At 39.8% G+C, this 14,354-nt stretch overlaps 1 protein-coding gene across 4 annotated transcripts in view; it reads right to left on the bottom strand.

Moving 5' to 3' along the window:
- The window catches only part of Atg10 (autophagy related 10), a 238,104-nt gene that overhangs the window by 55,475 nt on the left and 168,275 nt on the right, over positions 1 to 14,354 (bottom strand). For all 4 annotated transcript variants that reach the window (XM_055625746.1, XM_055625747.1, XM_055625749.1 and 1 more), the window contains one exon: positions 9,200 to 9,297. In XM_055625746.1, coding sequence (XP_055481721.1) covers positions 9,200 to 9,297 — 98 coding nt within the window. The remainder of the gene's footprint in view (positions 1 to 9,199; positions 9,298 to 14,354) is intronic.

The following is a 14,354-nucleotide window of genomic DNA, read 5'->3' on the forward strand; positions in this document are numbered from 1 at the left end:
GTGAAAAAGCCAGCCTTGGAGTTGGCAGTGGCTCTGAAGAAGCAGCAGCAACCTAAAAAGCATCTTAATTTTCTTGTCATTTAAGAATTAAGCCACTTCCAGTTGACACAGACCCTACCAGGTGCACTAAATTGATGTCATTATAATCCATCAAGAAATACCCATGGAGACCCATAGCAACACTGAGAAGTTTTGTTAAACAGCTGTGTGTTTTAATTGATTTGTATTATTTAAAATAGGAAGAGTTAAAAGTCAGTTATCGGATGTTGTGTAAAAGAGATGCCTGAAGACTCTAGGGAGACTGAGTTCAGAAGAAGCCAATCATTGGAGCTTTGCTTGAGCACTTACAGTTCTTACTAGAGGAAGCACAATTAAATAATCAGCTTATCAGCTATCATTATAAATTACCAGGCAGAACATGAAGCTTCCTTATTTTAAGACCCCTTAGCCAATGACTTCCTGTAACACTGAGAGTCAAAAGCAATCTATTCATCAAAGATACCTCAAGTGTTTTTGTTGTTGTTGAATTTTATATACATGCTTTATTTTTAATCTTTGAGAAACTTTTTATGGTAAGAAAATGAAACTTTCTGAAATTATGATACTTTTAAACGTTTTAGCAAGTCTACGTTTTCAAGATAAAAATCCTGGTATATGAGGTAAATGTGTTTTACAGAGGCCCGTGTTCTCTACATCCTATAATACTTAAAGATAGTGCTTTTTAATTCTCATGTGTATGTGAGGTGCATATATATATATATATATATATATATATATATATATATATATGTATGCTTGTTTACATGTGTGTGGGCACATGCCTGTTGATGCTGAAATCCTGTCTCCATTTTCTCAGGCTAAAAATCACAGCTGGAATGGTATAACCATTAAGCATTTATATGGGTTCTGGAGATCTGAACTCTGGTCCTCACACTTGTCCAACAAACATGAGGAGAGCCATTTTCCCAGTTCTTGCGCAGGCCATGCAATGCAAGGAAGAGAAGCAATCAATAGGCTTCTTCATAGGTCCACCATGAAGCATCGTTCACTGACTTGGACTCTTTCCCCTTACACACATTGAACAGAACACAAAGTGCTTCCAAATTCTCTATTTCCAAATTTAAACCATACAGCTCAGGTGCTAGAAATAATCTTTTTAAAAGGAGGTAAGATACAGGTTGAGATCCCATGGATAGCTCTCCTAAGAATCAAAGCAGGGACTTGAAGAGAAGGCAGTTTTGAAAAGAGATCAGTGTGCACATGTGTTCATCACTCATGAACCTGAATGCACACGTGTATAAAATGATACAACACAGTAGACTACTTTGTGATTTGGGAATTTGAAAATAGAAATGATACGTCCTCAGCACATCAGCTGTGGAGATGGAAATCGTATAGAGAAACACACCTTCCAGCACGTGTTCACGTAAGCAGCTTAGGGTGGACAGGACAGGAGCAGGGGCAGCATCAGGAGGTTCCTAAGGCTGCCATGCATTCCTCAGGCACAGTGCCTAGGGGCCATCTACTCTTTAGGAGCCCGTGAAAATGTTTATAATACCGGTAAAAATAAAAGAAAAACAACTTTTAGGTGAAATTAAATATTTTGACATATAATGTGAACATGGTCATCTCTAATATAAGTTATAAAATTATAATTTTAATATTTTTGTGTGGAAAAAGGCACCTGCAATGGTTTGTAATTGACTTTTAGTGTGTACCCTAAATAGTGCTTTTTAATTCTCATGTGTATGTGAGGTGCATATATATATATATATGTATGCTTGTTTGCATGTGTGTGGGCACATGCCTGTTGATGCTGAAACCCTGTCTCCATTTTCTCAGGCTAAAAATGTTTATATACTAGAAAATTGGCCCCTTCTGTAGTAGTTTGAGGTGGCTGAGCCTGGTAGAAAGGAGGTTATGTTATCAGGATTGTATTAGTTACTTTCTTTGTACTGTGAGGTGTTAAGTCCCTAACAGAAACAAGTCAGCCATAGATGGCCTTTGGTTATGCAACAAACCTATTGTCAGGCAAGAAACACCAATTAAATGTGGTGAGCCTCACATATGTGTATATGCTGTGTGTACACACATACACAGACACATATACACAATGAGATGAACTTAGAAGAGTTGATGGGAAGGTAAAGAGGATAAAAGAGGACAATGGAGGAGTGACTTTAACTTAAAAAAACATTGTGTGCATGCCTGTGTGCATGTGTTCATGCAAAATTATGAAAGAATAAATACATTTAGAAAAATAAATGGAAAGGTGTTCTGGAAATGGAATTATGCACTATACAAACTTTGGAAATTGTCTTTTTGCACTTGGTTTAATTGTGTAGTGATCCAAAGAGGTTGTTGAATGTCACTAGCTAGCTCCTTTGGATTGCTCTAGCCTTCCGAGGTAAGAGTGTACACACAGCCTGTTTAAACATCTGTCCACTGAGGGCACCCATCTTTTTTCCGTTTGTGGCTATTACTAATAACACTGCTATGAATACTTATGCAAAGCCCTTACTTTTAAAGAGGCATACTCAAATATTTATAGGGGAGATAAATGATGTCTAAAATCTGTGTCAAAAAATTCCAAACTGGATGAGATACCAAAAGCTATCGATAAATAAAACAGTCTGAGGCTAGGGTGTATCTATGTCATTAGAATATCTGATTATCACATGGGGAAGCTAGGTTCAACCACAAATAACTAAAAAACAAATGAATGAATGAGTTAATGAATTAATGAATAAACAAACAAGTTCACAAAAAGTTTGTAAGTGTATATACTATCATCTATACTTTCAGATATGTTTAAAATTTCCTAAAATCCAGGATTTAAGAAAATAAGAAAGAAAAAACTACTTATTTGACCATATGCACCTCCACACACAAAATACTAAAGAAAAAACTAGAAATTTGCTTTTTTCTTAAAATCTTGTGCCCTTGTCCTGTGCTAAGATCACAGACTTCTTTGCCCTGATACACAGGGCCCACACCTTCAGTGATGGTCACCGTAACATCTACTGTAGCAATTTAGCCAGATCCAAGCTAGGTGCTGGTTGGCATTTTTTAAGAAGCTGTTATCGGGCTGCAGGGCTGAGATGATAGCTAGCTTGTAAGGTTGGACAAAGGCAGGTGAGTAATCAACATAATCAGATGTATGAGATTCACGAGTGGCTTGTCTTCAAAAGAGAGGGTTCATGTCTGACATGAACAAGCCCTTATCATCAAGACAAATCTCAGAGAACAGAAGTGTGATTACTGAAGATGAAGAGCAACAAACTATGAGCACAATCAGGACTGAAAATGAAGTGAAATGCATTTTATATTATGCAAAGGCTGCTTTTGTTTTTAAGGCACTCTGGAGGGCAGGACATTATTACAGTGTTCAGTCTGCAAGCTAATGATTCTTTAGCACAATTCTGCAAAACCATGTATACTATTTGGTGCCACCAATATTCTATCAGCTTGTTCTCCTCTCGGGTTGCATCACACCCTCCCAGTCCATCCCACTGCAGACACCTTGTTTGGTTCAGCATGAGCTTATAAAGATGCAGATCTACTGTCCCAACGATCTCAAGCAACAGAAAAGATAAATACCAGTGTGTCAGCCAATCTGGGATTAAGAACCAAAATCTTCAAAGCAAATACATATAACAACCCTCCAATGCCAAGAGGTGCCCATGGCTACAAATGAGTTTTTCTTGCTGTTTCAACTTTGTTAAGTGACTAAAGCTTTTTTTTTTTTTTTAAGCATAGATATATATTTATTTATTTATTTATTATTTTTATTATTAGTTACATTTTATTAACTCTGTATCCCAGCTCTATCCTGCTCCCTCATTCCCTCCCAATCCTACCCTCCCTCCCTCATCTCCACCGTGCCCCTTTCCAAGTCCACTGATTGGGGAGGACCTCCTCCCCTTTCATCTGACACTGTTTTATCAGGTCTCTTCAGGACTGGCTGCAAAGCTCTCCTCTGTGGCCTAGCAGGACTGCTCCTCCCTTGGGGGGTGGGGAGGTCAAAGAGCCTGCCATTGAGTTCCTGTCAGAAATAGTCTCTGTTCCCCTTACTATGGGAAACCAATTGGTTACTGAGCTACCACGGGCTACATCCGAGCAGAGGTTCTAGGTTATATACATACTCCTTGGTGGAGTATGGGACACAATGAAAGCAGTGCTTAGAGGAAAATTCATAGCACTAAATGCCTTCAAGAAGAAATTTGTGACATCTCATACAAGCAACTTAATGGCCCAACTGAAAGCACTAGAAAAAAAAGAAGCAAATACCCCCAAGAGGAGCAGACAGCTGGAAATACTCAAACTCAAGGTGGAAATCAATCAATTTGAAACAAATAAAACTATTCAAAGAATCAATGAAACCAAGAGCTGGTTCTTTGAGAAAATAACAAGATAGACTAAAGCTTAAATGCAGATTTTACTGAAGTATTATCAGAAGAAGTTGTTTAAACTGCCCATGGTCAAAATACCAATGAAAAGTCCACCTACATTTTATAGTTAAGCATATAAAATATTAAGTAGCCCCATGTTAGAACGAACAGTGCTTACTGCAATCAGATTTGATGTGGAATATGACAGCACTATGACAAATGGGGAAAGGGGGCATTTAAATATCTATAAATTTAAATACATTAGACAATTCTCTAAAAGAGTATGCAGATTGGTTCATTAGATTGTATAAACATCTTAGATGTTCCATAAATAGAAAGAACTCTATTGGTAACACTGGGTTAAGAAACAAAAGAAAACACAGTTGAATTCAAAATACCATTCCTTTGTCATGAGATGGAACAGAGATGCATGGAATTGAAACACAAAATTATACAACTACAGACTATGACTAGATGGGCACTGAGATTAGTAACAGCCATTAATGAAGAAAAGGAAAGGGGTAGGAACAGAATCAAGAGCACAATTGGAACACAATTAAAAAGGAGTTAAGTAGTTAAAATTGGGTGTGGGGACACACGCCTTTAACCCTAGCACTCAGGAGGCAGAGGCAAGATCTCTGTGAGTTTGGGTCCAGCCTGATGAGGTCTAGGCCAGCCAGAGTTCTACAGTGAGACCCCTTTATTTTAAAAAATGCAAAATACATACATTTTGCATACAATCTTCCTATATCCCTTGCCATCTTCCTTGGCATTTTAAACCTTTTCTTTGTCCTGTGGATTCTGACTCAAGGGGATAAATTTCCAGCGGTGTGTCATTGACATTAGAGAAAGCCGAAACAGCATTCACTTGGACATACTTAGAATTAATAGAAATCAGTTTTCCTTAAGTAAGATGATCTTCCTCAAAACCTATGTGGCTGTTTTTTAATTGTTACTATTATTGGTGTGAGAGCACAGGCATACACACCATGATATGCCTGTGGCACTCAGCAGCCAACTTTGAGGGATCGTTCTTTCTTTCTGTCTTTCATGGGTTCTGGAGATCAAATTCAGATTGCCAGGCTTGTTTGCTACGCGCTTTTACACACTGAGCCATCTTGGAGCCCATGTGCAGCTGTTCTGCTTATGTATCAAGCTTCTGTACTCACCGTAACCACACAGATTCCTGGCCTACAGAACCAGGCTGCAGGATGGCCTAGCTGAGGTAGTCTGAAAGGATCCAATGGAAGAGTACAGGGAGCTAGCCAGACAGAAGGAAGAAGGCAATAAAACCAAGAAGAATTTCAGAGCAAATGATACAAAATGGGCATAAAGAAACCAATAGGCATGTTTTACAAGAGCTGCACAGAGTGGAAAAAAAGATGAATTTTAGAAAGCAGGTAGGCATCAGGGCGTGGCAACCAGGGAAGGCAGGTAGGGCATATAGATGGTGCCCTGTGAGCACTTGCAGAGCTGTTGCAGCGCTGTTCAGAGTGAGATGAGTCAGCAGTGTTAAGAAGGCACAACTAGGGGAGGGGCCAGAGAGGAAGGCAGCAAAGAACTAGGGAAGGGCAGCTTCATGCAGTGATCCGGGGAATCATAGTTTAGACTGGCAGATGAGAGCGAAAAGGAAAGGCACAGCTGAAGTTTGCCCTCAGTTAAAAACCTAGAAAATGGTCACCTGCAGCCTCACCAAACAACTACTTATGTTGACAGGTAAGTAAGCTGCCATTACTATGATCAAATCCATGACGGAGTAGCTTAATAGCTGATAAAGCCATTTTTCAAAACCGCTTTTATTAAGCTAAGTGGAGAGAGACTTGGAAAAAATTTTTGATACAAGTAAAAATTATTTATGTTCATGATATTTACAAAGTGATGAGTATTTTCAAATTTCTAAAATAATTAACTGCTATTTTAATAAGGCAGTAATAAAGGCATGATGGACAGGCCTGTTTCCAATACTTTTGCAAATTTGCTTTTTATATCTCCTTTCGTAGATCTATTTTCATCTTTTGCATATTGCAAACCTATTACTAATCACGAATTCACATTTTCTTTTGCAAATGCACCTACAAGTAAAACTGTGAAGTAATTATGGACAGTATGAGTGGAAGCACCTTCTCTAGGGCCGCCAGGCTACACAGTGAGACCTTGTATCAAAAAGAATGTGAAAACTAAAGTCAATATATTTTGCACATGATCTTTCTACAGCCTTTGTTATCTTCCTTGACATTTAAAAGCAAACGTTTTCTCTATCAAAGGTATATATTTCCGGGCACTCTGTGCCTGTGTATACACTGTGTGCACACATTCTGATCTGGAGCTCTAGAATCTGCCTATCTTCACTAAAACACTGGGGTCACAGGATGATGGGTCCAACCCAAGTTCTCATGCTCCTACAGCAGCTACTTCCTTCTATCCTTCCTTCCTTCCTTCCTTCCTTCCTTCCTTCCTTCCTTCCTTCCTTCCTTCTCTCTTTCTCTCTTCTTTCTAGCTCTCTTTCTTCTTTCTTTCTTTCTTTTCTTTCTTTCTTTTTTCTTTCTTTCCTTCCTTCCTTCCTTCCTTCCTTCCTTCCTTCCTTCCTTCCTTCCTTCCTTCCTTCTTTCTTTCTTTCTTTCCTTCTTACAATTTATTTACTTTGTATCCCTGCTGCAGCCCCCTCCCTCATCTCTTCCCTCCCTCTTCTCCCCCTATGCCCTTTCCCTAGTCTCCTGAAAGGGAAGGTCCTCCTCCCCTTCCATCTGACCCTAGCCTAACAGGTCTCACCAAGGCTGGCTGCATCATCTTCCTCTATGGCCTGGCAAGGCTGCACCACCCCCCAGCGGGAGGTGATCAAAGAGCCAGCCACTGAATTCATGTCAGAGACAGACCCTGTACCAGGGAACCCACTTGGAAACTGAGCAGCCTATCGGCTTCCTCTGAGCAGGGGGTCTAGGTCCTCTCCATGCATGGTCCTTGGTTGGAGTATTGGTCTCTGCAGAACCCCTGGGGCCCAGGGTTTTTGGAACTCCTTGTGGAGTTCCCGTTCCCTCCAGGTCTTTTTATCTCCCTCTTCTTCCATAAGGTTTCCTGCATTCTGCCCAAAGTTTGGCTGAGTCTCAGTAACTCCTTTGATACCCTGATGATAGAGTCTTTCAGAGGTCCTCTGTGGAAGGCTCCTGTCCTGTTCCTTGTCTTCTCTCACTTCTGTTATCTATCCTGTTTGCCCTTCTGAATGAGGATTAAGCATCTTCCCTAGGGTCCTCCTTGTTCTTTACCTTCTTTAGGGCTATAGATTTTAGTATGTTTATCTTATATCATATGTCTAATATCCACGTATAAGTGAGTATATACCATGTGTGTCTTTCTGTTTCTGGGTTACCTGACTCGGGATGATCTTTTCTAGTTCCTACCATTTGCCTGAAAATTTCATTATTTCCTTGTTTTTAATTGCTGAGTAGTATTCCATTGTCAAAATGTGCCTCACTTTCTGTATCCATTCCTCCACTGAGGGACATCTGGGTTGTTTCCAGATTCTGGCTGTTACCAATAGAGCTGCACAGCAGCCACTTCTAAGCCAGCTCTCCAACTCTACTGTCTCCTCCCCTCTCCTTCTTTTCCCCTTCCCTCTCTTCCCTCCCTCCTTCCTTTCCTATTTTTGTTTTGAGAGAGGATCTTGCTATATAAAGCTGGCTGGCCTCAAACTTACTGAGCTTCTCCTGCCTTCCCAGGTGCCGGAAGCTCCTATTTCTTTTTTTTTTCCTTTTGTTTATTTTTGATTTTTATTAATTACAGTTTATTCACTTTGTATCCCCCCTGGTGCTCCCTCCCTCCTGCCCTCCCAATCCCACCCTCCCTTCCCCTTCTCCACCCATGCCCCTCCCCAAGTCCACTGATGGAGAAGGTCTTCTTCCCCTTCCTTCTGATCCTAATCTATCAGGTCTCATCAGGAGTGACTGCATTGTCTTCCTCTGTGGCCTGGTAAGGCTGCTCCCCACTCAGGGAGCAGTAATCAAAGAGCCAGCCAATCAGTTCATGTCAGAGACAGTCCCTGTTTCCATTACTAGGGAACCCACTTGGAGACTGATCTGCCATGGGCTACATCTGTGCAGGGGTTCTAGGTTATCTCCATGAATGGTCCTTGGTTGGAGTATCAGTCTCAGAAAAGACCCCCGTACCCAGCATTTTTGGTTCTGTTGGTCTCCTTGTAGAGCTCCTGTCCTCTCCAGGTCTTACTATCCCCTACTTCTTTCATAAGATTCCCTGAACTCCGCCCAAAGTTTGGCTGTAAGTCTCAGCATGACAATCCTATTTCTTAATGTCTGAACCAACTTAGATTCTGTTTCCACGTCTAAAGCTTTTGTTGGTACTAGTATACACTAAGTACCATGCTGGTCCTGGGCATATGGTGAAGAGTGAAACAGAAAAGAGGACACACTCTGCCCACAGGGGAGCTCACATCACATTTTAATTATATATTATATATTATATTATATATATATAATATATATTATATATATAATATATATTATATATAATATATTTATAATTATATAAATATATTATATATTATATATTACATTATATATTCGAATATATAATTCAAAATTATAATAAGCTCCATGAAATAGAATTATAGTGTGGTATGAAAGCATTTAATATGGAAAGTAAACCACACCTGCATCTGAGAAGATGTTTTTAAAGAAACTGTCTCTGAATTGATTCTCTAAGGGTGTAGAGGAGTGAAGCAGGGTGAAGTAGGTGAGAGACCTAGATGAAAAGTGAGTTAAGATCCAGAGCTGCATCAATACGGCGTCGAGACTGACCTGCTGGGTGATGGTGTCCCACGGCCCCTGCACCAGCCTTGTCTTGTAGCATTCATGGACTCCTTCCCATATATCCTCCAGGGCTAGTGGTCTCCCATCTGCGAAAGGACATGCATGGCTGTGTTAGCGATTCTGGTGACAAGTGCTGCTTGGTGTTGTCCTAAAGCACTGGGTGCCCTGACTTCCTGAAAAGTTTCTACAGGTGCACAAAGACTTACACATCAGACTTCTGTATGAATTACTATTTTGTTCCTGGGGGAAGATTAAACATTTAAGCTTTTCTTCTTTGTAGTCACACAGCAACTAAGATAGCAATTTATTACCTTTAGGAATTTTACAAAATAAACAAAAGGTGAAGATATTTTAGTTATAAATGACAGATACAAGCATAAGGGCAAGTTGAGGAAAGGGACTCTCTTATTCCCAGAGGTCTGCTATGAACACTGCTGGAGGCTTCATGATTCCTCTGTCTTCAAAGCAGAGACCACATCCACACCTTTCCACGCTCCTGTTGATGAGTAATAATGTTCAAATCATTCTAGTGGGCATCAAGAAGATGAAAAGGAAGAAAAACATGATTTCTTGCAGTAAGTAGCTTACCATTTACTGGGGAAACTATGACAAGCATATAAGTATCTTAAAAAGCAAACAGAAAGAGGCTCCTTTACTGCCAGCGGAAAGCTGGTGCTGGAGAATGCACAGCACAGCAACACCAGTACATAGTGTTGGTGATAAGTGGGAGATGGGTTGACTGGAGTGGAGAAACCTGAGAGACTAGCATAAAGAGACTAACAACAACAACAAAAAACTGTAATTCTCCTTTGATTCAGTCAGAAACTTTCAATTATCTCTCTACAGTTGTTACCCACTCAAAGTGTTTCATGAAGACCACCATGGTACTTATAATGCATATAGATAAGAGGAAAAATGGGTGGCTAATTCAAATGAGAAAGAAGAAAGAGAGAGAATTATAAAGATTTTCAAAATGTGCCGCTGGAAGAATGTGAAAATGCTAGAATCCAGTGATGCTCTTTCCATTTGCAGCAGTCAAGATCTCAAGACAACAGATAGGTCTTTTCTTAGACAAAGTCCAATGTTGTCTGAAAAGAATGCATCATATATGAAACACTGGGCTCAAAGGAGTGTAAAACAACACACAGCAATACTGTGCTGCAAAACCTAAACTTCACTGGAGCTTCCAGACTCGGAGTACAGGAAGAAATGCAGCCTACATGCGAAAGTAGCATTGAGAAGCTGGACTGTTTAGACAGGGGTTGGCAGTTGCTTTCTGGGTGAAGCTCAGCTACTTTACAAATCTTTGCTTTTTGTATCTCAGTTACTTTTCCTGTAAATGGAATACAATAAATGGATTTTCTTCTCATGAGGCTTACACAGTGACCCTTCTCAGGACTGTTAGCACACAGAAAATGCTCAGTAAATACTTGGCCCCTCCTGGTCCCCCTCTGTAGTCAGCCCCTCTCAAAGCTAACACCCATTTCCTCACTTGTTACTCTCAGGCTGTGCCCCTGAGTCCACACCACACACACTGCCTTTGAGGCACTGATGTATGAGTGGCATAAGGAGGGCATGTCTGCCCTGCAAAGCTGAACTTTCCTTCAACCTTTATTTTCAATAAATAGCACTGGAATATTTTGATACATTTTCAATAACTATCTTCATCTTGGCATTTATCTGGCAGTAGGAGACCATTATCTTGTGATAAATAGTTTTATTCCACTGACATTTCCATGTCTGTAAAATGAACAAGATTTATTCATCCAATTAACATTTGAATGTCATGTTTAGCTACAAGTTGAAAACAAGCTGCCTTCAATATCTGTGTATATTGTTTTCTGAATACATTTACAGAGCAGGCCAAACTGTGCTCTGAAGATAAGCACTACACATCTTCAGAACATGTGTGCGTTGATTCCGAAGGGGTGAATCCAATCCCAAGCACTGCGGCATCACAGAGCAAGCTCAGTAATCAAGTAACAAAAGACAACATGCTTTTAAATAATGCTTACATATCAAAATTAGAAGGAATTAGTAGTAGCATAATAAAATGAGCACTGGGAAGGCCACTAACACCTTGGTGATACAGGTCTTCAAGATTATGCTGTCAGTTCCCATCTGTGATGGAATCCGAAGCCGGCATCAGGACTCAACATCCAGTGCTCTTCCTGAGCCATGCTTCCTCTGAGGAGAGAGATACTGTGAATGCTTTATGTGTATGTGTTGTATGTAATACCATACAGATACATACATGCACATAAAAAGGAAAAACAAGCAATGTGTTCTTAATCGCTAAACTTTTCAGACCCAGAGAGGAAAATTGGGTTTTAATATCCGCTAATAAATAATTTTAATTTTATTCCTTAAAATAGTCAATATCCTAAGCATATCCTAAGGCTGGAAGTATTTATACAAGAACAGTAATGGGCAGCCCAGCAGCAATATCAGGAAATCTTACAGAATTTTTCATCAAATTTGGTTCTAGAACAGAGGACCAGTGCTTACATTTTCATACTTCACCAAATCTAGAGAATAAAAAAAAGAGACTTCCTAGAATGCAGGTTTTAAAAGACTATGGAAATCAAGTAAGAAAGCAATCACAAACATTAAAAATAAGCTCAAAACAGACAAAAAAAAAAGGATGTACTTTTATTTATCTCAAGAAATGCATGTTATTAAAACAAGTAAGAATTTCTGCGGTTTTAGAGGCAGAAAGAGTAAGACTCAAAAGGAATGGATGACTCCAAAAATATAGTGCCTTCCGGACACAACAGGCCGGTCACAATGCACAGGACCGGCACAGGTTAAGCCAGATGGGTTCCCAGTGCGAGAGGCAGAGGCGGATCCGCTCCCCGTCCGCACTAGTGCTCACACAGGAAAAGTCAGATTTCTACCACAGAGTCCCATCAGGTATATAAATCACACGTGCGGCCCCACACCCAGCAGAGACGGCGAACATAAAATAAGCGCAATGGTGTTTCTCATGGATCTTTTGTTTGTTGTTTCATACTGTTCGTTTGAGTATTTTTTACCTTATTGGTCTTTTGCTTGGGTATTATAGTTCCCAATTTTGTGTTTTTATGGATGTGTATGTGTGTGTTTCTAATGCCTTTTGTGGTTTTTATTTTTATCTTTCCCTGTTTGTTTTCTGAAGAGAGAGAGAAAGAAGGTATATAGCTGGATGATGGGGAGGGTCTTGGAGAAGATGGTAGAGAGAAAACCACAATCAATATATTACATGAATTTTCAATAAAAGCAAAGAAAAAATAAGAATTTTTATGGTCTTAGCTTTTACAGCTTTTAAAAAAAGAAATTAAGTACTGTGTTTATAGTGTTCAGCCACTTTCTATAACAGTTAATAGAAACAAGATTAGCAACAATGTATTTCTCTACATCATTGATATTAGTTGCATTCACATATTACAGCATAGCTGTAGATCACTAGTATACATGGTTAGCAGGTATAAGGCCCTAGGTTCTAACCCCAACACACAACCTCCCTCCACCATACGGATACATCACCATGCGTTTTTTCTACTTCTCACACAGTGAGGAAAAACCAGAAACCCAACAGTCATTCCACATCTATCTCTTCCTCGGTCATCAATCTCACAATAAAAACTTGAGATTTCAAAATAATTTTCAATCTCAAAATAAAAAAAAATCTCACAATAAAATTTTGGGTCTGTCCCAAAATTCTCAATTTCTCCATAGCGTGTTCTTGCCTTTCCATTTGTACTGCTCTGAGGTGTAAGTTCAAACTTAACAGTAGCCTTTGTCAGTTGTCCACGCTCTAGAGCTGGGTGTCTATGCCTATAAACTTCAAACATAAATCTAATGCTTTCTGTGTTGAGTGCAGATCCTCACAGGGTAAAATCCAAACATACAGGCATTCCAGCCCCTTCCAACTGGCCTATCGGCACCGTTGTCTGTCATTCTCCCTAGGAAGCAGGGAATGAATGCACTGCTTGCGCCACTCAGTGAACCCACTCAGGCTCTCAGAGCACCAGTCAGCCCTTTGCCCTCCTGGGCTTGCTTCAGAGCAAGTATCACTGTCTGAAGTTATCTGCTTACACATCTCTTCTCATTTCCTGCCATTCCCAGCTATAGAGAGCTACAGATGTGGGTCTTGACCATTCTTACTCCTGAATGGACATGCCATCAATAAAGATTTCTTAATTCTGTAGCAGAGGCTGAAGTGTCTATATTTTTCATACTTAGTATAAATATTTCCCACATTAGTTAAAAGCCATCTTTGCAACTTCACTGGTTACGTGATGCTATAATCATACTACACTGTAATTTTCTTATTTACTTAAGTATCTCAATGCTGTTGGTCATTTAAAATATCACCAGCTTTGAAACAGTACCTGGCACAAAGCAGTCACAAGGAAGCCATACCAATTTTTCTTCTTTTCAATTATTTTCTTTTGATAAATTTCCTAGAATGGAATTACTAAGTCAAAATGAAAAATAACTTTTAATTCAACACAAAAGAACTAGTATCTCACCCTTCAATTTTCTCCTTCGGGTAATAAGATAAGAAGTTAATTTTAGAAATAGATATTTATATTATTTGGCACCTACTATATGCCAAGCCTTTGTGATATATCAGCTGGAAAAATGATGTTTTGTGGAAGTTATATTCTAGCCAGAAAGCAAGAATGTGACAGTAAATAACAAACATCATATAGGAAGTTTAGAAGCAACATATAGTACAGCAGAAACAAAAAGGAGGCTGCAGAGTGCCAGCCTGGAGGGCAAGGTCAGTTTTAGACCTTTCTGAGAAGGTGACCTGAAGAACAGACAGTGGACAGTGCCTGTGAGCTGCTGTGATACCGGGCCAAAGGGAGAGAGTGCAGGGGAGAGAGGAGACTGAAGCCACAGCAACACTGAAGAGAAGCAGGATGAGGGCTCTCTCAGCTCTCGTGGGCATGTAAGACAAAAGACAGCGTCATCAAGATACAGTTCACATACATTCAACTCTCCCGTTTAAAGTGTCTAAGCCAACGGTGGTCTCCAGTGTTTTGTAAGCAATACCTCAGGTTTAGACTACTTGAAACAGAAATCATCAACTTATTAGCAATTCCTCATGGTCTCTTAACCTGTCTGGTTCTAGAAAACCACTAATTCACTTTCT

The sequence above is a fragment of the Psammomys obesus genome, unplaced genomic scaffold, assembly GCF_907164565.1.
Source record: "Psammomys obesus unplaced genomic scaffold, mPsaObe1.curated_primary_1811, whole genome shotgun sequence".
NCBI lineage: Eukaryota > Metazoa > Chordata > Mammalia > Rodentia > Muridae > Psammomys > Psammomys obesus.